This window comes from Sminthopsis crassicaudata, chromosome 3 (genome assembly GCF_048593235.1).
Source record: "Sminthopsis crassicaudata isolate SCR6 chromosome 3, ASM4859323v1, whole genome shotgun sequence".
Lineage (NCBI taxonomy): Eukaryota > Metazoa > Chordata > Mammalia > Dasyuromorphia > Dasyuridae > Sminthopsis > Sminthopsis crassicaudata.
In genome coordinates, this window is record NC_133619.1 from 424,345,386 (window position 1) to 424,371,070 (window position 25,685).

Below are 25,685 nucleotides of genomic sequence, written 5' to 3' on the forward strand. Positions count from 1 at the left end.
CTCAAATATTTTTATTAAAATCTAGGCTTGTAAAATCTATAGAATCCCCCTGATTGTAATCACTAGTAATTCTGTTCAGAAGGAAAAGAATAGTTTGGCTTGAGCGTGTCCAATTTGATGACCTCTTCTTGTTCTTCAATTTCCTTGGCCTTTCTGTAGTATTTTATACTATTAATACCTCTTATTCTCCAAAATTTTTGGATGTTCTCTCTTCTCTAGAATCTAATGATATTACTTGTTCTAGATACTTATTTTACCTGTCTGACTATCCTTCACTTTTCCTACATGATTCATCTTCCTTCTGTCATGCTTGAAATATAGGTGTCCTTAAATGTTCTGCCCTTCTCTCTCTCTCTCTCTCTCTCTCTCTCTCTCTCTCTCTCTATATATATATATATATATATATATATATATATATATATATATATATATATATATATATATATAATTCCTCTTTGTAATAATATAAAATAATTTGGCTTCACTTTTCATCTATTTGCAGATGATCCCTGAATCTATATTTAACTCTGTTCTCTCCTCCAAGTTACTACAGAGCACTTCTAATATTTATAGTATTTCAAATTTAACCAGTTTCAGTGGAAATTCAGTATCATCCCTTTCCTGATCCCAGCAAAATTTTTTCCTCTTCTCAACTTGTCCATTTCTGTTAATGATATGATCATCACCAAGTAATTCAAATTCAAAATTTTGGAGGATTCTTTTTTTTTTTTTAAATCTCCCACAGCCACAATATCTAATCAGTTACCAAGTCATAGATTCTATATCCATTATAGCTTTCATATGTCTTCCTTCTTGTTTGTTTGTTGTTTTTTTTAATTGGGGGAAAAGAGAAGAGTGTAAGGCCTGGTATATTGCAAAATATCTAGAACAGAATAGTTGCTTGATAAATGCTTTTTTAATTGACTTATTGATTTTCTAATCACTTAGGCCCTCAAATTTGATATCTGATTATTACAATGGAATTCTGTTTGTCCTCCATATTTCCAGTGTTTTTCCCTCTCCAGTTCATACAGGTGCCACATTAATCTCCTACCTTTACTGGTCATGTTCTTTATTTGCTCAGAAAATATCATTGGCACCATAGAATCAAGTACAAATTTATCTGTTACTTAAAATGCTTCCATAAACTATCCTTAAACTACATTTCTGGCTTTATTTCATGATGCTTCCTTTTATTCTTTCATTCTTTGTTTCACGTACACATAATGACTATCCTTGTTCCTTAGTCTTGTCCTTCCCTTAATTATCTTCTGCCAGGAATTATAAGATGAAATAGGTTAATCTAAGAAAGCAATGGAGAAAGGAAAAAAAGATTAAGGAAATAAAAAGAAGGGAAGAATTAGGGAGAGAAAGAAAAAGATGAGGAAGGAGGATAAAGAAGATCATGAGAATGAGGAGAAAGAGAATAAAAGAGAGTGATAAACATAATCAGAAGGAAGAGGTGGAGAGAGATATCTTATTTTGAATATGCTGCTAAATTTTATGTCTGAAGCAGTAATATTGCTTTGGTAGATTAAAAATTGTCATCATTAGCAAACAGCAATTTTTACTTCACATTGTCCTGTTTGGAGGCCCACAGTAGTAATAGGATATCAACAAATATTTAAAATAGCAATTTAAAATAGTTTACTGTGTTTAACTTTTTGGCATATTTGAGATTATATATACAGTTTTTCTCAACTATTCCATCAATTTCATGGTTAAATCACTAAATATTTTGGCAAAGAATCAAGCAAAACTACAGTTTTTTTACCTTCTACATTTAAAGTAGAAACAAGAAATTTTTCTCTCCTAATTTTTTTTTTAATTTAGTAATTACTGATATTGAACTTCAGTTTCTCCTGAATGTATAAGAAACAATTGTATGATAAAATAACCATTGTAAGAGCTTCTCATTTCGAATATGACAATGTATTAAATTCATTAGCTGTAATCAGTGGAGGCCAGACTATTATAATTTTCTCTCCTTTTAATGGATATGTTTATGGAACTTTATGGTTAGTAAAGTGCTTTACAAATATTATCTCATTTTATACTCACAACAAATCTGAGAAATGCTATTATTCCTTATTTCACACATAAGGATTTTGAATCAGGCAAAAGTAAAATGACTTACCCAGGTTTTCACATCCAGTGAGTATCAGAGGTTTGAACTTAGGAATTCCTGACTTTCACGTGCATGATTTAGCCAGGGCATCACTAGCAGCACTGAGGTAAACTATCTTTAAAAGGTACTCAAATGAAGAAGGGGAATACATATATGTCCTGAAAAGTTATATTCAAATAAGAGTATTGGTTCCTTTATCTTTAATTCTATTCTGTCCAAATACTGGCTCTAGGAAGAATGAGATTTACCAAAAAACAATGTTTTAATTTCATCTGATGACAGATACAGAAAAGTTCTATCAATTACTTATCAGAAGAAGCTGCCATTTCCCATTAGACATCCATTAAAAAAAAAAAAGCTTAAAATGTTTTAATAGTTAGCTTTCACATTCAGTAAAGAGACTGATTCATATGCAGGTAAAAATGAGCTTTTAGCTGTCATTTGACACATTTACTACCCATTAAATGAAAGAATTATTTCCTTACCATACATGACAGATTTTTTTCCCCCACAATTAATTACTTGACTCAATAAAACCTTCTATGATGGACAGTTTTAATAGTTAGAAAATTCTTATTAGTAAATATGTCTGCCTTTTATATATACCGATTGGTCCCAGTTCTTTCTTGTAGAGCTAAATTGCACAATACTCTAAACTGAACATCAATCAAGAATAAAGCCCTTAAAAATTTAAAGATAATCCAAATGTCTTTCCTTATTTGTTCATTTTCAAGGATATATATTTCCTTAATCATTTCTTAAATGGTAGAATTTCTATGTACTTCATGGTTCTGGCCATTTTCCCTTGGACAAAGAGTTTTATGTCACACTGGTCTGTTATGTATACTTAACAAGTTCAAAAACAGTTGGGCTATTTTCAGGACCTGGACAGAAAAAGAAGTTGCTTTGCTTTTCTCTGTACTTTTTTTTTTTTTTTTTTTTTGAGAGGGCCTTCTTTTCCTCCTCCAAACCTTTAAAGGTATATATTACTTAATGTGATGCTTTTATTCTTCCTCTCTTTATATTAGGCTCCTCGTTGATCTTACCATTTTTATCACAAATATATGGGCAACTTATGCACACACACATTCAAAATAGTTTACTGTTTTTATCTTTTTGGTATTTTGAGATGATATATTCAGTTTTTCTAATTATAAATATATGTGTAATACAAACAATGCTTATATATATGTATATATATATGTACATGGGAACACATGTGCCTAAATCTGTCATTTCTTCTAATTTCCAATTTACTGTGAAATATCTCCATTTTTTGGATGACCTACTGGAAATTTAATTCTAATATTTCCAAAATGGAACCCATTTATTCCTTACTCACCATATACATTTCTTGATTTCTGAGGGCATAACATTGTCATAGAGTCCTACTTCTCCCTTTATTCCCACATACAACTAGTGTAAGAATTTTGTGGTTTCATTTTATATAGTATGTGTTGAATATATGTTTTTGTTTTTTTTTTTTTTTTATCAGATTCTCTGGTAAGCAGTGCAGCACAGAAAAGCTTCATTGATTATATAGAAAGGAGAAAAAAATATAATTAGTATCCTTCAAGGGTACCATTAACTATAGGAAGATTTTTTTTTAATATTCCTATTAGTGCTCTCTCCCTCATTAAATTATCTTTCATTTACTTGCTCATTTGTAAATTATATCAAATCCTATAATGAAACCTTTATGAGGGCAGGAAATTTTTTCTTAAAAATCTTAACTCATAACAAGTGCATAATAAAGGTTCTTTGGATTAAACTGTAGAATGATAAACCTGGCAACTGTCATATACAGTATTACATTGATGTAATGTCACCTACAGGAAGTCTTTTCCAATTGCTTTTAATTCTGGTTACTTCTTTCTCCAATCATCTCCAATTTATCCTGTTTGTACTTGTTCACATATAATTATTTGCATGTCGTATTCCCCATTAAACCATGAGCTCCTGGGAAAAGATACAGGTTTTTTTTTGGCCTTTCTTTATATTCCTAGACACTGCTTAGCACATAATAGTTGTTTAATAAATAAATAGTTTATTAGTGTTATTATTTATTTTAATAAATAAATTCTAAGTATGTAGTGTGTTATACATTTTTGTTTAATACTTTTTTCATTACCAGTCATACTATTTTATAAACCCAGAAATGTTATATCCTTAATATACTTGATCTAATTTTCCTAACAATTATACATGTATAACACTTTAGGGTATTTCAACTGTAAAAAGCACTACAAACATAAAGAAATTTCAATTGATCTTAAAAGAAGATACTGCCAGATATAAAGAAAATGATGCAAATGAATCTACTATCTTTCATTCCTCTTTCCCAAAGTGAGTTTGCCATTTGGGGCATTCAGAGAAATGTTAAATAGTTTCTTTTACAGTTTCTGAGATCTAGTAATAACAGGAAATGGTGAAAACCTGATTTTACAAATATGAAAGACTAGTGAAGCAAGTATTATTCAGATAGTAGACAAACAAACAACCTACAACAAATGATTCCTGATATACTTAAATAGTTAACAAAAATTTATTGCAAGAGATATTTTGTCACTGGATTTACAGTTTTAAGGAACATAGTACAAAACATAGTGCATCTGCTTTCTAAACATTAAATAGGTGCAAGTACACAAAGATTAAAAAACAAAAGAGGGTACTTTACAACATAAATTACAGTACTATAAATATATTTATGTACATTATACATCATCTAAGACAGTTTAATATACAGTATATAGTTCATTTTAGTTTATGACTATTCAGTGCTTTAATTATATCATGGATAAGAACATTAAGGATACATTTGCATCATTACACTTACAGTAAATGATTTCAAATAAATGAGACCTTATTTAGGCCTGTTGAATTCCATCATTTATGGAGCCTGTTTTCAAGTGAAATGAGCACTTACATACATAGGAGTAGCTTTCATTTAGATATTTCTTTCCCCCCCCTCTGATTAATGACTAAAAGAGAGGTTGCAGAGGAATAACAGTGGGATGGGGTGAAAGCAGGGAAGGGAAAAGGGCATGAGGCAAAGGTGGAAAAGCCAGATGGCTGGGATGAAGAACTGAAGATGGAATGATAGGCAACTGAGGAGGTGCAACAAAAGTCGTGTGACCCGCAGGACAAAGTCTGGGTCCTACTGAAAACTGAGGTAAAGGTGTTCTGGTGAGAGTAGGAACTTGTGAGAGAAACTGTTGGTGGGGCTGCAGCACTTTGAAGGTTCCTGCAGCAGCAGCTGCGGCAGCTGCAGCTGCTGCTGCAGCAGCATGTTGCTGCAAAACTGTATGATGGATGGTGGTTACCGAGGTAGAACACAAGGGCTGCTGCAAAGGCAAAGGCTGCAGAGGTGGACTAGCTGACTGCAGGGCAGGTGGAGCAAAGGTTAACTTGACCTTGGTAGGCAGCAGGTTTGGGGGCATGATGTGCTGGTAGGCCTCACATGGCAGATCTTTGAATTTTTCATGATTTTCTAGAGGGAACAGTAATGTTTGATCTGGCAAGGCTAACGGTGCAAGGATCTGCTCTGTAGTTAAAAAAGTATGACCATTTATATGTGCTTCTTTGAATGGTAATGGTGGTTGGTTGTTAAGGATTCCTGAATTATACCTAAGCCATTCACTTGCTGCTTCATTCATCTTCTCTTGAGGGAGAGGCTCAGCAAGTTCATAATGGCAAAGATAGGATTTGGGTGGTGGTTGACCAAAACTTCTTTCAATGTTAGGCAGTTTCAAAGGAGGAAGGTTTTCACTTTCATGTTTTTCTTTTTGCTCCATCATGTTCTCAATAGGTACTTTTAGCGTGCTAGATTCAATCACAGAGTCTGGAGAATGTTTAAAAGCTTCTGAAAATTTACCTGGAATATTCTCCATTTGCATATATTCAATTTCTCTGTTAGTTTCTGGAGGAATGAAATCAGAAGAATTCAGAGTCAACTTGCTCTCCTCTGCCTCTGTTTGTTCCATATTTTGTGCAAAGTCAACAATGGGCTGTGGTTTTGCTTCTTTTGTTTCATCCTGGGTCATTAAATCACTCAGATTATTTGACAAAGATTTTTTTTTCAAGCAGCTATAACTTAATTTCTTTTTAAGCTCCTGGTCTCTAAATCCAGAATGAAGTCTTGTTCTTTTCCTTCTTCGTTTCTTCTTAGGCTTATAGGGTTTAGTCAAAGTTCTTCTTGGTTTCAAATGCTGCTCAGTTAAACAATTATGTCTGTGTAAGCTTTCATCGGATGAGCAAGAATTTGTGTACTGTCTCCTTTTCCGATAAGATTTTTCAGGTTCATTAACAAGTGAATTGTACCCTCTTTTGATGGATGGGTTCTGACCTAGGAATTTCACCTCATTTTGATGTACTAAACAATTATGATCTGGGCTACAACTAGATGTTCTGACTTTCCAACTACAAAATGTTCTGGAATATGTTAAGTTATGTTTTCCAGTATTTAACATTTGATTTATTGGCCCATGTAAAATAGTTTTGCTCTTTCTATGGAAACTTTTAGAATTGACAGCTTCACTACTGTTCTGCTTTATGTTCCAAATCTTACACATTCCTTTATCCTTGTGTAAATAGATGGACATTGATTTGGGTCTTTTGTCAGCTAATTCATGTGGTTCTTGTAATTCCTCTTTAGTTAGCCAGTTATTTTTACATTCATCACTATCTTTTTCTGAAATTGCTTCCAACTCACAGTTCTTTGCTACATGATTATTCTCTGGTTCCATTTTGAAAGAAGTATCTGATTCTTCCTTGATTAATTCCCCATAATTATGCTGACATAACTTTCTTCTTCTTTTCTTTTTTCTACTTCTGTGAAATGAGTTTTCATGAGTTTCCTTTAACCATATTTTATTATGTTTCTCATCCATAGTGCCTTGCCTTAATTGTTTTTTGGTGAAGATAAATTTATCTGGTTTTCCAATAATATATGGATCATCTTTAAGCTTTATACCTATATCCTCCTTATTCTTTCTGGAATCATAGACTTTGGTAAAATTACAATCAGTTATAAGTGACATGGCATGGTTATACTCTTTTTTATTATTTCTAATTTCATAATCATTGTCCTCTCTGATGGAATCATCCTTGCAATCCATAGCTGAACTTTTGTAAGAATTTTCAATCATTTGATGAGAATGAAGAAAATTTAAATTATCATTATTTTTCTCAAGACTGTTTCTTGATCGAGTAGACTTAAAGTCAAAGCATAAAGGATTACAACTGTAAGAAATTGATGGTTCAGTAGTTGTGTAAATCAACATTTCAGATGGCCACTGAAGAACTGTTGATCCATACTTACTAAGCACAGGCACAAAAGGCTTCTGTGGTTTTTTACATATGTCCTCTCTAGTCTGCAAAGTTGTGTGGTCTCCATCAAGTTTTGGAGGGACCAAAATTTCAGGCTCCAGTGTTTTACCTTCAGGTTCACTAAGGGATGAATCACTGCAAAGACTCTTAGAATTTTCTTCTTGGATAGTGAATGGAGACAAACAATCACTACCAATGGAAATAGATGTTGAATTATTTCCTAATAGTTCAGATACATTAGAGTCTACAGATGCATCTTGATTAATAATGACATCTTTGGATTTTGTCTGATCTGGTAATGCAGTTGGAGTTTCATAGCCCTCAGAATCAGCAGACAATGGGAATTTGGGCTGGCAAAAAGGGAGAACTAATAAGGTATCATTTTTATTCACAGGTTCTTTTGTTTCTGTAGTTTGAGGAGTTTCTTCTTTTTCAGAGTTCATTTCCCCAAGTGGATGAAATGAATTTGGCTTCTCTTCAGCATTCAAAATTACTTCTGTTGGTAAAGATAATAGGTGATGACAAACTCCAGGGACAAATCTACTTTTCCTGTTGAAACCATTTTCTGCAGAAGCATCATCATTGTTTTCAGAGAAAGCTGCAGCTGAAGATTCCAGCTTCACTGACACTTTCTTTGGAAAGGCAAAAGAAAAACCAACCTTCTGCCCATGAACTACTGGAGCTTGGTCTCCAATGTTATTGGATTTTGCTTTATAATTATTTGAACTTTCTGGAGTTGAAGCAACAGCATCAGCATCTTTAGCATTCTGATAATTGTGAATCAATATATCCTTGAATTCTTCCTCTTTATTTACTGAATTTACCACATCACTTTGTGAAATTTCATTAAAATTCTCTCTCACTGTAACAGTGGTTGACTTGAACATAGGGCCACTCCCAGGAGCACTGAAAAAAAAAAAAAAAAAAACAAGTATCATGAGTAAGAATTATAATTAAGAAGACAAACATTTATGCTTATTGTATGGTGATACTTTATCACATTATGCATCTCAGGGAGATACTCTTTTACATATGAATCAGGGTTAGATACAGTGGACATTTTTCCTAGTGTCTGAATAATGATCCATTTGGCACAATATAACAGTAGATACATTTGTCTGTTCTAATAATATAGCCACATTTGCAGATGAGTGCCATGCTGTATACTTTTGAAAAAAGTATTATGTATATTCAAAAACATATTCAAATGGTTTTATCTCTTATGTTTTAGATGCCTCTAGTTTTAGTATCAGCAAAACATTGCTGGAATTTACAATCCAATTCACTATAATACAGAACTAGGCAAAGTTATTTTTATCTTAATTTTTCTACTAATGTTATGTTGCTAATCTCTAAAAAGATCTAATTTGAAGTGATCTCAGTATGAAACCAGAGAATAATGATACTTCCATCTTCTATGTGACTTTCTATCAAGATCCCATCAAAAAGGCCAGTATGATGCATATTTTGAATATATCTCAACTTTATTCAATCAGTGTAGAAAGTGATTTGAGTCTCATTGGTTAAACAAAGATAGTTTTCTGTGAAGATATGCTCACATTCATGTGCAATATATATATATATATATATGTATATATATATATATATATTTTCATTCTGAAAGTAGGTTCTTAGAACAAATCACTGGTGAGCAACTTAAAAGCAAATGTCAAGAGATGGTCTACTCATATCTTTAATCAAATGTCTTTAAGTCTCCTCTAAGAGAACTAGTCAACCAATGTTTTCAACCACTATAGTTTATATAGAAATAGAACACGTAAGTTTTTTTTTTTAATAAACTAAAAATATATGTTATTTTAGTCTCTTCTGAAATGTGCACTTAAACAGGTTTGTGCATAAAATTCCAATTCAAATTACAGCTTACAGCTTACGGAAAAACATGAAAATGTATGTGCCTTATTCTGGAAGTGGATATAAATAGAAATATGCCCTTCATTTCCACCTCCAATTTTCTTTTGTAATATATTTTTTAAAAAGTTTAACATTTTATTCCATTCTCACCACGTGGCTTTTTTCCGTAGCTCAGCCAGCTTGTGTAGTCGTTGAATAGCTTTTTCCTGTTTTCTTTCATCTTTCCTGGACTTGGATGCTACATTTCTTGCAAATTCTCTTTGTTTTAATTCCTTAAGCCTCTGTTAGGGGAAAAAATGTGAAAAAAACAAAAAACAACAAAAAAAAAGGAATTGATAAATTGTGCTTCATGGAAATCCTGATTAATTTTTAATTGCATTTTATAAAATTCTCACTTTTATATTTTGATTTCTAATAAGGCACAATTTGTGCTCTGCAAATGTGTGAATGGTCTTAGCTTATATAAATGAGCTACAGCTTTCAATTCATCTGAGTCATGTTCCAAGAAGGAGATTGGATGGAAATCTAGTGTTGTGATGGGGTAAGCTTCAAAAATTTGAATAGATAAGAGATCAGTTGTGTTCTGTGATACCAAAAGAATGTATGGAGTTCAAGAGAATGAAGACAAAGAAAGTGAAAACTGGTGAAATAGGGGGGTGTAGCTTAAAAGGGGAAAGTAATGCAGATATCTTTCTTTTACAATCCATGGTTAATTGATAAGTTAGTCCATTAAAAGCTAAAGGGAGAAAAACACAATTACAGCAAGAGCACCAACTAATTAAGGTAGAAGAGGAAAGAACTAGTCAATATGTGGGAAATCAAAGGGGCCAGACTAGACTCCATGTAATGCACAAATAGTAGAATGTTTCTCTTGTTATTCAAGGACTCCCAATAGTCATTTGCATTTTGAGAATAACTAATTTATGCGGAACTTAAGAATAGCAGGTGATATTAAAACTATCCCTCTTTGAAGAACTCCCTGGTTCATGGTGACTAGGCTTCAATGAGTCATATTATTGTTCAGTTATTTTCAGTGATATTCAAATTTTCATGACCTGATTTTGGGTTTTCTTGGCAGTTATGGAGAATGGTTTGCCATTTCATTCTCCAGATCATTTTACATATGAGGAAACTGAGACAAACAGGGTTAAATAAGTTGCACAGGCTCAAATAGCTGTCTAAAACTAGATTCAAATTAGAAGTATGAATTTTCCTAATTCCAAACCCAGGACTCTATATATTGCATCACTTAGCTTGGACTAATTCTAGAGCTTAGATGTTCCAAACTCCTTTGTTTTTACCAGTAGACCAGATATTATAGCTAATTATGATGATATCAATTAGCTAATATATTTTAGGTCATAGTTTCTGTATAGTCATTGTTTTACAACTACCATTCATAGTCCCCATTTGGTCCCTATGTTCTGCGTTCCTCATATCAATTTAAGTACTTAGTTCCAGAAATAGGATTTCAAAGAATTCAGGAAATATTCAGCATTAGAGAGGTAAGGCTGATAGGTCTCTTAATGTTTGGGGTTTTGAATTACAGAAGAGCTAAAGGCAATTATTAGGTCTGAGCAATAATTCTGATACCATTATAGTAAGCCCTCAGGAATAGAAGACCCCCAGACTTCCCAATGCTCTTTTTGTCATTCATGTTGAGATACACACATGCATACAAACACATACACACATATACATACACACACACATAAATACACATATATACAAAACTGACATAGTAGGGATACTCGACTCTAATAGACTCTCTCTCTCTCTATCTTGCTCTCTCTGTTTCGGTCTTTCTGTGTCAGTCTGCTATATCTCATCTATATACTACTATTTAATCTTTTCCACTGATCCATTCTCTATATAATCTTTTCCAGATCAATGTTGATTTACTTAACATATCCTTTAAACACAAATGCTTCTTCAGGTATTTTGTTTCTATCTTACTACAACACTAGATGTCTATCTATGATCCTTCCTTCACTATACTAATACCATTTTTAACAAACTCTAAATTTTGAAATAGACTGCAAATGAGTTTCATTTCTTATACTTTTAAATCATCATAGGCCATGGGGGCCATATTATCATTGGACCTATAATCATAGGTACACAGGTGGAATTGTCTATTTCTGAAAGTCATCTATTAACATTGGAAATATTCTGTTCTAATTGCATACACCTTGTGATCCCTGTGGACTTTCTGAAAGTTTTTAATTGAAGATAGTGTTCTGTTTAGAATTTGATGAGATTAATTAGCTGAATTATTGAAATGTTACCTATAACACTCCCTCTAAAGTAATGAAAAGAAAGACTAGATTAGACATTATATGATGACAACCCAAATTTAATCTTCATTTTGGCAAGGTTGCTCAGTCCCTGAGAGACAGTCCAAAGTTTGGCATCTTAGATGTTTCACAAACTAGATATTCCATATCTTTCTTTGGCTATTTCCCATGCTGAAATATTTTCTCTTCTCAAATCTATTGACCTCCCTGACTTCCTTTAAATCCCAATTAAAATTCCACCTTATACAGGAAGCCTTAATTTTGAGTGTTTTCCTTCTTTTAATTGTTTCCTATATTTTCCTATATATAGCTCACTTTGTATCTCTTTGTTTATATATTTACTTCCCCAACAGAATGAAAGCTTCTGGCAAATAGGGACCATCTTTTACCTCTTTTTGTGTCCTCAGTATTTAGTATGGTACCTGGCTATAATAGATGCATAATAAATATTTATTGATTGATTGATTATTTTTAGACTGCCTGGGTGGTTTTTACACAGGAAAAATTATTTATAAATGCATTAGTGAATAGTTTTTCTACGTATAAATTTGCTATGGATTCTGAAATATGTGATTGGTAATTGCCAATTACTAGTGAATGACTGGGATTTGAATAAGCACAATCTAACCCTCTATATATGGCTAAAGTAAGACTTCAACCATTCTTTATCTTCATATCACATCCAGCTGTCTACCTAGGTATCTTGTCAACTGTTCTACCTGCCACCTCCTCCTCCTCTTACTTAACCTTTCTCTCCATCTCTTTCTAAGCATATTTATCAATCAATAATATTATCACTCACTTATTTCGTGATGGCAAAAATGGAAATTGAGGGGATGAATCATTAATTGGGGAATGGCTGAACAAGCTGTTGTATTTGAATATAATGAAATATTAATTTGCAATATGATATGATGAGAAGAATGAGGCAGATTTTAGCAAAACCTGAAAAAAAGTTCATATGAATTGATGCAAAAAGAAATGAGCAAAATGAGGAGCACATTGTACACAATAACAGCAAGATTATGTAATAAAGCTCTCTTCAGCAATACAGTGATCCAAGACAATTACAAAATACTCATAATAAAAAGTGGCGTGCACATCCTTAGAAAAAATGGACTCTGAATACAAATTTTCACTTTCTATATTTTTTCCATTTTATTTTCCTTTTTGGTCTATTTTCTTTTTCACAAAATAACTACTATAGAAATATGTTTAATATGATTGGGTATATAGCTAGTTAGCTACATCTTGCAGTTTTAGGAAGAGGGGAGAGAAAGGGAGAAAAATTTTATAACTAAAATTTTTGTAAAGTTGAATATTAAATTTAATATAATTTAAAAGGAAAAAAATACTATTAAAATAAAACAAATGAAAATCTCATTTCTCACAAATATACAGTTTTACTGTCTATGAAAATACTCAGTGTCCTTATGAATACCCTGACTAAGACTTTCTTCTCTAAGCAAAATTTTCTTACATATGTTGCCTCTATTATAGAAATAAGGTTTTAAAAGCAGGGCTTTTTTTTTTCTATGCATATACCCATAAATTCAGAGTCTAACTACTGGTACATGATAAGTATTTAACAGATTTCCCCCCATTGATTGATTGATTGTTTGATTCAATGTTTCTATTCTGAAGTCAGAAATTTAGTTATAAAGATAGTTGTGTTTAGAGTGGATAGATAACCTGGGTTAATGAAACAAAATTCTGCTCTACAAAGAAAATGATCTTGCTGGTAGGAAATGCAATATCAGAGATACTTCTTAAGGTTCAAATTTTCTCATTTGATGTGGCCTTGAGCCTGGGTTGAGGTGAGTCAAGGAAGCAGACATAACAACTGGTATTTAAGTAGTGCTTTAAGATTTGTTGAGTGTTTTCATAATATTGATCTTATAAAACAAATAGTATAAATATTACCTTCATTTTATCCATAAAGAAACTGCTATTTCTTCAGTGTCATGCATTTAATCAGTGCTTGCTGAGTTAAATTGAATTAAGCTCTAAGTGGCTAAATGACATATTCACAGTAGCTAATGAATGTCTGAGTTAGAATTCATCACAGCTTCCTAATTCAGTTTCAGAGCTCTAGCACATTTTTCTCCCACTCTCATAGAAAAACCCTATCCAAAAATTAGAAACATTTTAGTCCATCATCTGAGATAATATACTCAGGGTAGCTATAATGGCAAAATATTATTTGAATAAATAAAGGTATAGTTTCTCTACCCCAGTAGAGAGTATAAAGTGAGTATTTTATATGAGGCAATCTATATTAGCATGATATAATTGTAATCCTGGTATGTTGACAGGTCCATTTTTATGATTAATACCAAGGAAACATTGATGGGTAGATGAAACTCAAGTAGGAGATGGACTCCAGTTTCTCCTAGGAGGCCTGGTGTTAGGTAAAATAATTTCTTGGTAGGTTTTTGGATTTACTGTCAAATCAATTGTACAGCTTGGGATGACAAAATATATCAACAAAATCTTGGTTGGAGTAAAAATGGAAGTTCCTAATGATTACTGCTGGTTTTAAGTAGTGACCTCTTATTGCTATGTAGGTGGTTTCCCTTACCACCTACTTATTATACGTATCATATAGTTCTGTTTTATGCCACAAAGATATTGAAGTATAAGAAAGGTCATTCTTAGATTTGTTATAATAATTCTTAGCAATGACCCTGAGTCTTTGAGACTTGGTGAAACTCTTGTTATAGCCACATTTGCTTAGCTTGATTAAAGTCTGATGATGGTGCCTGTGGCAGAATCTGTTTGACCACAGCAAAATTGTTCTGAGTAGAAGATCTGTCAATTTAAATATCTGTAATATCCCTATTTAAAGAAGAGAAAATGGCTATACCAGACCCTTCTAAATGGGTGTCAAACATAGTATTTTCGGGTAGATCTGTTGATTCATCTTTGATGATGCTTGTTTGTTTGTTTGTTTTTTAATTGATTTTTATGAACTTTGAATAGATCTACTGAGACATATTAATACTGTTCTCATTGTTAACTGTCTCCTCAGGTTCACTATTTTAGGAGGGTATCAGCAATAATTGATTTTATTTTTGCTTTAACATCATTTCATTCTCCTCTACTGCCACTTTACTTTTTGCCCAGATATTCTTCCTTAAGGCTTTTCCACCCTTTTCCCTCTAAAGTTTAAGCTCTCTGAAGGCAGGAACTGTATTCCCTTCCCCCTTCATATCTTTATTACTAGAACTTGGTTTGATCAAATAGCAAACAATAAATGGTTTATCTATCATATAATAAAATAAATCAGTTCTTTTCCAAACAAAATTAGGCATGAGGCTTAAAATAAATAGTATTTTAATATTTGCAAAGGGATTATTTAATTTGCTTTTCTTAACCTCATGGAGTACATGCTATTATTATTTCTATTTTACAGGCAAGGAAACTGAAGTTAGGAGGGTTAGGCTCTTTGTCTAAGGTTCATGTTAAAATATCCCTGATTCCATATTTAGAACTCTTTATACTCTATTGAATCTAGCAGCTTCAAAGAATTAAAAAAAAAAGATATGGAATTTATAATCTCAGTAGGTGTTCTATACCAAATCAGCACTTGTGGTTAATTTGGCCAAACTCTGAAGAACTGGATGATTATGAATATTCAAACATTAACTTTCAGTAGTGTACCAATCATTTAATGCTAAATTATTTAAACAGCTGAAAGATATTACATTAAGCAAAAACTTATTTGGATGACCAGATAAAATAATATTCTACTGCTTTATATCTCTATAGTTCAGATTTTTTTAGCCAAATTTAGAAATATTATAGTGGGTTTTCCTTTTTCTTCTAGCACCCCAAACTTCAAATTAATGCTGAAATTGATTAAGTGGAAGTATTTCATGAAAATTAATTTGAAAGCACATTATTCTAATAAATATTTTTCTCCTTGTACTGTGAATATGTCTGTAGCTTCTCATAAGAATTTGTAGGAAGCAAATTATCTTTATCAGTTAAGAAAAAGTTATTTATAAACAAGAACAAAAATCTTTAGAGATAAGCATTCTCATTAGTATTGCACAATTGTGGTTTGGGCTTTATTAAAAAGTCTTGACCTTTGGCTTATTTTATAAAGCTTTTGTATATGAAGAAATAGTTGTTTCTTGCCTGTCAATTTTAATTTCCAAGGCCATCCAGAAAAAAAAAAAGGTAAATCATAGCTACAAGACTGTTCTGGATTTCTCCTGAAACTCTCACTACATGAATTTCTTCTATAGTTTTTTTTTTTTTTTTTTTTTTCTGGTTGGAGGTAAAATTTTTGAGAAATATAGGCAAAATAGTTTAATATAAAAAAAAAGAAATTTTCTTCAAAGTCAAAATACCTAATATCACTGAATTTACAAGTATCTTTGAAAGACTTATGGGGACAAAAATGAATAATTGTTTTGGACCATGTACTTTCTTTTTATATTTTTCTCATGGAAAAAATGTTTTCTGAAATGCCTCTTTTCTTTTCCTATCCTGCCTCTCTTGAATGAATCCTTGTGACAAAGGGGAAAATATAAGCAGACTTTACATGATGACTTTGTCTAATAATACATACAACATTCAGTCCCTATATTATTCCTCCTAACTGACAGAAGAGCAAACATGTGACTTATTTTTCTTGACCTCTCCATAACATTTGATGCTGCTGATCTTCTTAACCTTAGACACTGCTTTCTCTTATTTTGAAAAAGCATGTCAGCAGTACTTTGATTGATAAAGCATGAGGACTATAAATTACTCTAGATGATGTTATCGCTTTTAGTATATGGGCTTGATCATTGTTCATTAAGATGAATTGAATATTTGAAATAATTTCCCCTTTATTTTTGAACAATGTTTGTAGATATATCCATATAAATCTTTTGTTCAGTAGTATGTTCATTCTTAGAAATTTAGTGAATTTTCTAGTTATTTTAATAGAATATCTCATCTCTTCATTTTATTTTTTATTTTTTAATACCTCACATAGAAATGATGACTTTTGTGAATTTATTATGAATCTTGCAATATCATTAAAGATGAAAAAATATTATTTGGTTTCTTTGAAAATTCTAAATGTTTTCTAACTATAATGATTTCTAAATACTCATAGTTGATTCGTTCCAGAAAGCATGAGTAGTGTAAAAATGATGGGTAAGGAATGAATTTTCTCACATGAATGTATTTCCAGTTTACAACCTAACCATCTCTCCCCACTTAATTCCCCAGAGAGGCAAGTGGGACTTTCAACTTTGGAGAAATAAGCCATTTCAGCCAGCCCAACCAGGCATCTGCCTTCTCAGTCCAACTCACTTTCTGAGAGGAACTTATTTTCCTCTCATCCCATTCCACACAAGTTTCCTTGGTTATGTGTAGTTCCTGGATGTAGAGGTAGAAGCTATGGTTTTACTCCTTTTGCAGCCCATCACTCTATCCACTGCCCAGAGCTTGGAGCTGTCATAAGTCCTAAGTTCTCCCCTGCCACTCTGCCTGGATTCTTACTGCAGCTCCTGGTACTACCCTTGCTGATCTGTTCATGCTACTTCTCTTCCTGATGAGCAAATTCTTCATAAACCTTCCAGTAGTAGTTTTAAGAATTGGGAGACTATATGCTGCAGCCACATCATCCTTTAGGAATTGCCCAGTGATGTGACCAACCTTAGCATCATGGGCATCAACTTCACAGTTTTATGCACAGCTGCATTGCTGGGAAGGAGCTGCCACAGCCAGTCAAGGCTGTAGCAGTAGCAGGGCTGTAAAGTACAGCAAACTAACCTCATATCCCTACTGATTAACCAAGACAACAGCCAAGTACAATAAGTGCTTAGCAAGCATCAAGTGCTGAAGCATTTTTTCTCATTTGAAATGACTTGCGTTCCAAATTCCAAGAGATACAAAGCTGTTAAGTGATGAAGTACCACAGTATATCATTTTGCTATTTACAAATAGGGATAATTTTGTCTATTCTTTGTCAATATGTGTAAATTTGATTTTCTTTTCATCTTATTTATCTACATGATAGTATGAAAAAGGAAAACTGACTTTCTCTTTTAGTGTTATAATTCTATTTACATTATAAAAATAATTGTTAGAATCTTTCCTATAAGAATATTTTGTCAAATATACTAATCACTATTTAAATATTTAATAAAATTAACTAGTAAATTCAACAGCTTCATCAATGAGCCAATCAATTTTGATTTCTGCGATTGGATTATTTTAATCCAATAGGATCATCCCCCCCAAAATGCTGGGGGGTTACCTGACCTATTTTACACAGTTAATTAAAAAATGGAATAAAAAGTTTTCTCTTGTTTTGTTATAATGGATATTCTGTATTTTAGAAGACATTAATAAATATCCATTAATTCTATTTTTTCAGGCATAAAGTTATGTTTAGGAGCTTTTGACAAAATGCTTGCCTTCTTCTTTGTTATTTATTTATTTTGTTCAATTTTTATTTTGACAATATGATTTTCTTCCCTTTTTTGTTTGGACTGATTATTGATTTGTCACTTTTTTCAGTCTTTAAAGATATTTTAATTTATAGTTTATTTCTATTTCAAATTTAAATCCTTAAGATGTCATTGTTTGTACCTATTTTATAGTTACTAATTTGTTTATTTTCTAGCCTTTTTACTTCCACTCAGTTAATTTGGTTACTTGTTGCACTATTTTCAAAAATTTTTACTCAGGCCTACTTTAGTTGTATCACAAAGTTTAGAATTTTTTAAAATACCAATAATTACTTTTAAATTAAGTATCCATAGCATCTATGATTTGTCTTTTGATCTGTTCATTGTTCTGCATGTCATAACTGAGATTTCATTTAGATATGTGTCTTTACTTATACTTTATTTATTGATGAATATATTTTGTTATGGTTTATAGGAAATTAATTAAATCTACTTTTGTATCTTTGTTTAGGTTTTCTTTGGGAATTAGTATGTTATCATTTTTTATATAAGAAAAACAAACAAACAATAGCCATGTCATCAAGCCAAATGCTCATTTGTAACTTGCCATAAATCAGGCAAATCTAGTTCATGCAACAATTTGTTGATCTCTGTATTTTTTTTACTTGTTTCTATGTTGAAACATTAAAATCTCCTGCTATGTAATGTTTCTTCTTTTCCTTCTCATATTCCTCTTTCCCTTCCCTCAACTTTTTTTTCCCTTTCATCTCTTTTTCTTTCCTCTTTCTTTTTTTTTCCCTCCTTGGGACTGGATCTTTATCAATGGCATAGGTATCTCTTGAGTAAACTTTATCTACCAATGTGGGTAAGGATCTATTTTGCAACTCATAGTCTTTGAGTCTTCATATCCTTGGGATATGAATCACACTGCCAGAATTCATCAGGAATAGGACTAGCTCCTAAGGCATCCTTACTCCAAAGAGAATTCTTTAGACACACACATACACACATACACACACACACACACATTTTTTAGACTACTTAGACATCCAAGGTATAAATATACAGTGCTGAAGACATAAATATAAAAGTTTACAGGAAAACAAATTTCATATAGACATATATGAGAAAAATGCAAAATTAATTACTATAACCTTAATGGGAATGGACTATATTTTCTAATATGAAGAAATATAAATTTAAAAAATAGAGTAAGAAAGCAAAACCCAATATTTTCCCTTTAATACATGCAGAATATTTAAAACACATATAAAACAAAAGTAAATTAATATTAAATATAAATAGATATAGAACAAAATTAGTGTGTATAATATTTTTACACAAGAAATGCATATCAGGAAATTTTAAATAAATTAGAAATTTTAATCATAATAATAGATATGGTATTAACAAAACTTTAGATACCTAAGAAAGACAAAGAAGGAAACTACATTATTCTTAAGGCCATAATAATTTAGGAGAAAAAAAACTACATTGTTAAATGTTAATGTAACAAACTGGGTAATGACTAGTTTTTAAAATTTCCTTTTAAATAGTATTTTATTTTTCCAAATGCATGAAAAGATATTTTTTAACATTCTCCTTTGCCAAAAATTGTGTTTCAAATTATTCTCTCTGTGTCCCAAGGCAGCAAACAATCTGATATAGGTTAAACATATGCAATATTCTAACCATATTTCCATATTCATCATGATGCACAAGAAAAATCAGATCAAAGGGGGAAAAAAAACAAGAAAAAAAAGTACTCAAACAACAACAAAAGGTGAAAATACTATGTTTTGATTCATATTCACTCTCCGTAGTTCTCTCTTTGATTACATTTGATTTTTTCCATTACAAATATATTATATTAGAGTTGCCTTGAGTAATGTCATCATTGATAAGACCCAAGTCCATCACAGTTAAATATCATTTTGTTACTGTGTACAATATTCTCTTAGTTCTCCTCATTTCACTCAACATCAGTTCATGTAAGTCTTTCCAGGCTTTTCTGAAATTTAACCTGTTCATCATTTCTAATAATAATAATAATGATAACAATATTATTTCATTATATTCATATACTATAATTTATCCAGCCATTCCCCAACTTATGGGGGAACTCAATTTTCAGTCCCTTGCCACTACAAAAAGGCCTTCTACAAACATTTTTGCACTTATGAGCCCTTTCCCCTCTTATGATCTATTTGGAATATAGAACCACTAGAAGCACTACTGGATAAAAGGATTTGCACAGTTTGATAGCCCTTTGGGCATACTTCCAAATTGCTCTACAGAATGGTTGGATCATTTCACAACTCCACCAACAATGAATTAGTGTCTTAGTTGTCACACCTCTGTTCCTACATTAATCATTATTTTTTACTGTCACTTTAAACAATCTGAGAGGTATGAAGTTGTACCTCAGAGTTGTCTTAATTTGTATTTCTCTTATCAATAGTGATTTAAATCATTTTTATATGACTAGAAATGGTTTTGATTTATTCATCTGAAAATTGTCTTTTTATATGCTTTGAGTAGTGATTGTTTTTTAAGAAAAAAATAACTGAATGAGAAAAATATAATAATAGCGGGAGTTCTTAATATTTCTCTCTTAGAGTGAAATAAATAGAAGATATATATGTGTGTGTGTATATATATATATATATATATATATGAAATAAGAAGGAAAATTTACAGATTTAATTTTATACACATCTTTGTAAGAAGTGAGAAAGACAGTGAAATTCTGTCAAAAGATGATGTATTTAAAATTAGAAAGGATGAAGGAGATAATTTAATCTAACCCCTTAAGGAAATTGAAGCCATGAATATTTAATTAATTTCTGTAACTCAGTAAATGCAGAAGCAAAATTTAAGGCCAGGTTGTATGATTCCAAATCTAATAATCTTTTCCCTTTGATTCACAACTTATTCTGTTTCCTTTTATGTTTCCATAACTATATGAAAATGTGTTTTGTATGACTACATATGTATAAGCTATACAGAATCACTATCTTTTCATCTGATCTACTGGTAACACTCCCTCCTCCTCCCTTTAGAACAGCTGGTATGTTCACATTCATAGGCTAGTTATTTCATTCTTCTTTGGAACTCCTCAATCATTTCAGTCATGTCCAATTATTTGAGATCCCAGTTTTGAATTTTCTTGGATAAGAGACTAAAGTGGTCTGTCATTTCTTTCATTTTATTTTATAAATAAGAAAATCGAAGCTGAAGGTAGATTTGAACTCATGAATATGAATTTTCCTGATTTCAAACTCAGTGCTATATCTATTGAACCATTTGCTCTAGCACTGATGTGTTTTTTTCTTATTGTATTTTATTTCCCCTCAATTTAATGTAAAATTTTTTTTAAACTTTTTTTTTTTAAGTGAGGCAATTGGGATTAAGTGACTTGACTAGAGTGGCATAGCTAATAATTGTTAGGTGTCTGGGGCCAAATTTGAATGCAGGTCATCCTGACTTCAGGATCAATGCCCTATCCACTGCACCATATAGCTATTCCTAGAATTGATTTTTTTTAAACTCAGTTTAAAATTCTCTCCTTTGTTCCATTCCTCCAAGCCCCTAGAAGCAATTCTATATAGGTTGTACATATGTAGTCATGCAAAACACATTTCTAAATTAGTCATGTTGTGAAAGAAAGCATAGACAAAAAAGATAAACCAAAACAAACTACAAGATAAATAAAATTTAAAAATGTATGCTTCAAACTGTGTTCAGACACTGCTAATTCTTTCTCTGGGTATGGATAGAATTTTTTTATTTTATTTCATTCCAAATCCTTCAGAATTATCTTAGGTCATTGTGCTCTGAAAAGAGCTATTTCATTCATAGCTGATCATCTTTACAATATTGCTATTACTTTATATATAGTCCATTCACTTTGTATCAGCTCATAGAAGTCTTCCAAGACTTTCTGAAAAGGTCCTTTTCATCATTTCCTACAGGACAATAATATTTCATCATAATCATATGGGCATCCTCCAATTTCCAACTCCCTGTCAACAGAAAAGAAATGCTATGAGATTTCCACACCTATAGGACTTTTCCTCCTTTAAAAATATTTTTTAAGCTGTAGACCTAGTAATAGCTTTTGTATGCATTGCTTTATAACGTTTTGATAATAGTTCCAGATTGCTCTAAAGAAGGCTAAAGCTGTTCAAAGCTTTAACAATGCATTAATGTTTCATTTCCCCCACACCCTCTCCAACATTTGTTATTCTCTTTCTCTGTTCTATTTGTCAACCTAATAGTTATGAAGTAGTAACTCACAATTGTTTCAATTTATTTTCCACCAATAAACAGCTATCATGATAGCAAAAAACATATTCAGAACCATTTCTTGTTACCTTTCTAAGTATATAGATGTCCTAAAATGAACAATTTCTATATAAAGATGACATTATTTGGAGAGAAAAATCACCAGAGAGTAATGTAAAAATAACTTTCAGTATAAATATCCTACCAAAGAAAAAGTCTTGATAACAGAGTAGGGAAATGAATGAAAATTATTTTTAAATTACTTTCTATAATCAAAACATTAATCACTATGTAAGTGCGTGTGTATATTTGTAGGTGTGCACATGTATATACACATACACAAATATATATATATATATATATATATATATATATATATATATACATACATGTATATGTGGTAAATATGTGTAAATAAAAACTTTTCATAACTACTAACCCACATTCAAAGACTGATTTTTCCTTTCACTCTCAAGTAGCATGTTAATTGCCTACTATTCTAGGAAAATGTTATTTTAAGGACAATATGGACTTTAGGTCCTAATTAAGAAGCATAAGTACTGATTCTTGCATTTCAAAAAAAATGCAACTCTATTCTCAAAGGAAAAAAATACTATTCCTTAATTTTAGCTGAGTTAAGAGATGGCAATTTAAATAAATGAATGAATGAAAAATGATCTACTGGGTACATCTTTATTACCATGCACTATATGCTAGTACCCAACAAATATTTATTGAGCACCTACTCTGTGTTAGTCCCTGGAATCCAAGTATCAAAGATGAAATGATCCCTATTTTAAGGAGTATAGATTTCATTAGGGAGAGAACAAGTATATACAAAGATATATAGGCCTTAAATACAGTTTACGCATAAACATGTCTATACCCACATATACAGTTTATAGCTATATACATGTGAATTATACACACACACACACACACACATATATATATATATATATATATATATATATATATATATATATATATATATACTATTTAATTATTTTTCTTTGAGAACTAGTCAATATATTTCTTTAAAATGGGTTTTAAGATATTCGAGTGGATAGTTTTAACCTTTCAGTATGTAATTTCCTGTTATATATTTGTAATGAATGACACAATTCAGGGACTTAATTCTTTTTTCATTACCAATCACATGTATGTGTGTATGTGCAACTTGAACTTTAACTTGACAATTTAAAATATTAGATCTTTTAAATGAAATTTTTGGCCCTAGAATATCTTTTTATCAAGCTTGTTCATTTTAAAAATTCAAAGAAGTCAATTTCTTTTCTTCGTTGCTGCAAAAATGTGTTACTTTGTCAGGGAAATGCCTCATTCATTGACATGGATCACACAGAGCCAAATTCAGTGAAAAGAATGATGGATTTGGAACAAGATAGACTGGGTTTTAATCTTATCTCTGCTACATTCAATATATGACATGCTCAACAGGTCACTTAATCTTTCTATTCCTCAGCTTCTTCATTAAGAAAAAAAAAAAGTAGTGAAATAGTTGACCTCTTGAAGTGTCTTTCAGTTCTAAATTTCTTTGTTCACGACCTTTGAGACATAGAATGTCCTCATGAATTGTAGTACTAGAAAAAAAAATCACACAGATGGCTATAATTAGCTAGGCTAGTTCTCAGGAAAAAGAAATATAATCTCTTGGTTGGTTTATATTCAAAGCATTTTCAGTTTTGAAAATCCAAATCATTTATTCTCTCTGCACATAGCCTTCCATAACCTACAACCATCTCCATTTTATGATGAAATAGTATTGTTATTGCTGTAGTTGTTGTTATCATCATCATCAATAACAATAATTACTAGCATTTAAATAGTGCTTTAAGGTTAGCAAAGTATTTTAATATATCATTTCATTTTCTTCTCATAATAGGGAGAGGTAGGTATTATTATTATTATTCCCATTGATTAAGTGACTTGCCCAGGTTTACAGAGCTTGTAAGTGTGTGAATCAGGATTTCAATTCAAGTACTCCTATATTTACATCCAATGCTCTATCAATTTTACTATCTATTTGTTATAGATTTTAATTCTCACTTTGAAAAATAATAGATGTTAGGGGCAGCTAGGTAGTTTGGTGGATAAAGCACTAGCCCCGAAGTTAGGAGAATCTGCATTCAAATCTGCCTCAGACACTTAACACTTCCTGACTATGTGATCTTGACCAAGTCACTTAACCCCAATTCTCAGAGAAAAAAAAAAAAAAGAAAAATAATATTGGTCCTACTATAAAAGAAACAAACAAACAAAAACAAAAACAAAAACTCTTTCTAATCTTTAATCTTTTGTGGAAAATAATTGTAAATTCACATTCAGCTTTTTGTTAGACTTCAGAAAATGGAATCTTAAAATCAGATGGAATTTAGTGGTCATCTAGTGAATCCATCTTTCTATCTAATGCAGGAATTTTCTTAAGCTATATCTAATAAGTGCTTATTGCCTTAAACCCTTGTAGTAATGAAAAGTATAATACCTTAAATGTCATCTTATTTGAAAATACTTCTTTATGTTGAACAAGAATTTACATTTCTGAACTAGAGTCAGAATTAGAAATTCTGATGGCAAAAGTATAAGTATCACAAAATATGCCAGGGATAATCAGCAGGGAATGTGCCTTCAAGTAAGCTTTAAAAGACAAATTCAGATTGTAAATGAGGCCTCAGATGACCCAAAGGCTCTATAATCTGTTCCAATGGGCAAAGATGTTAGGATACTTCCAGGCAGCTGTTAGGGTAGGCTGCTACTAGGAAAAACAAGGGGAAGCAATAAGACAGATTTTGCTAGGAGTTCTCCTGGAGTTCAATATGGAAGTAGGAATAAACATACACACACACACACACACACACACACACACGCACACACACACACAAAATCTACTCACTTTTCTTACCTAGTTGCTAAACCCAATTGTATCTCTGTACTAAAGAAACATAAATGTTGCCATTGTACACTAAATCCCAATGTAATGTTCTATTATAAAGACATGTCATAGAAGTAATTGCTTTGTTTCTTCTTTCTTCATCTCACAGAAAGTCTAATTGGTTTCCCATGCAAATTACTAGAACTAGAGAGATTATATAAAGATATTCTCTTCAACTGTATTTGACAAACCAAGATAAATCAATACAGTGATCCAACTTGCACATAGGATATCTCAAATTAAATATGTGTTAAGAGGAAATAGGAAAAGATCTGCTCATTCAGCAAGGTCCTATACATGTTAGGATCAGATAAGCAGTTCAGTCCAACCTGTCTGTTACATTTGTTAATAGTTGAGAAGGTTGAACTCAAATGACAGTATCTTCATGAGGTAAATCATAGAAA

The 25,685-nt window shown here is 31.6% G+C and overlaps 1 protein-coding gene across 2 annotated transcripts in view; it reads right to left on the reverse strand.

The window, feature by feature from the left end:
- Nucleotides 1–456: 456 nt before the first annotated feature.
- ZNF804A (zinc finger protein 804A) overlaps nucleotides 457–25,685 on the reverse strand; it is a 427,656-nt gene continuing 402,427 nt past the window's right edge. For both annotated transcript variants that reach the window (XM_074302926.1, XM_074302925.1), the window contains 2 exons: nucleotides 9,479–9,609; nucleotides 457–8,362 (listed from right to left, as the gene is read on the reverse strand). In XM_074302926.1, coding sequence (XP_074159027.1) covers nucleotides 5,110–8,362; nucleotides 9,479–9,609 — 3,384 coding nt within the window. In that variant the 3' untranslated portion in view covers nucleotides 457–5,109. The remainder of the gene's footprint in view (nucleotides 8,363–9,478; nucleotides 9,610–25,685) is intronic.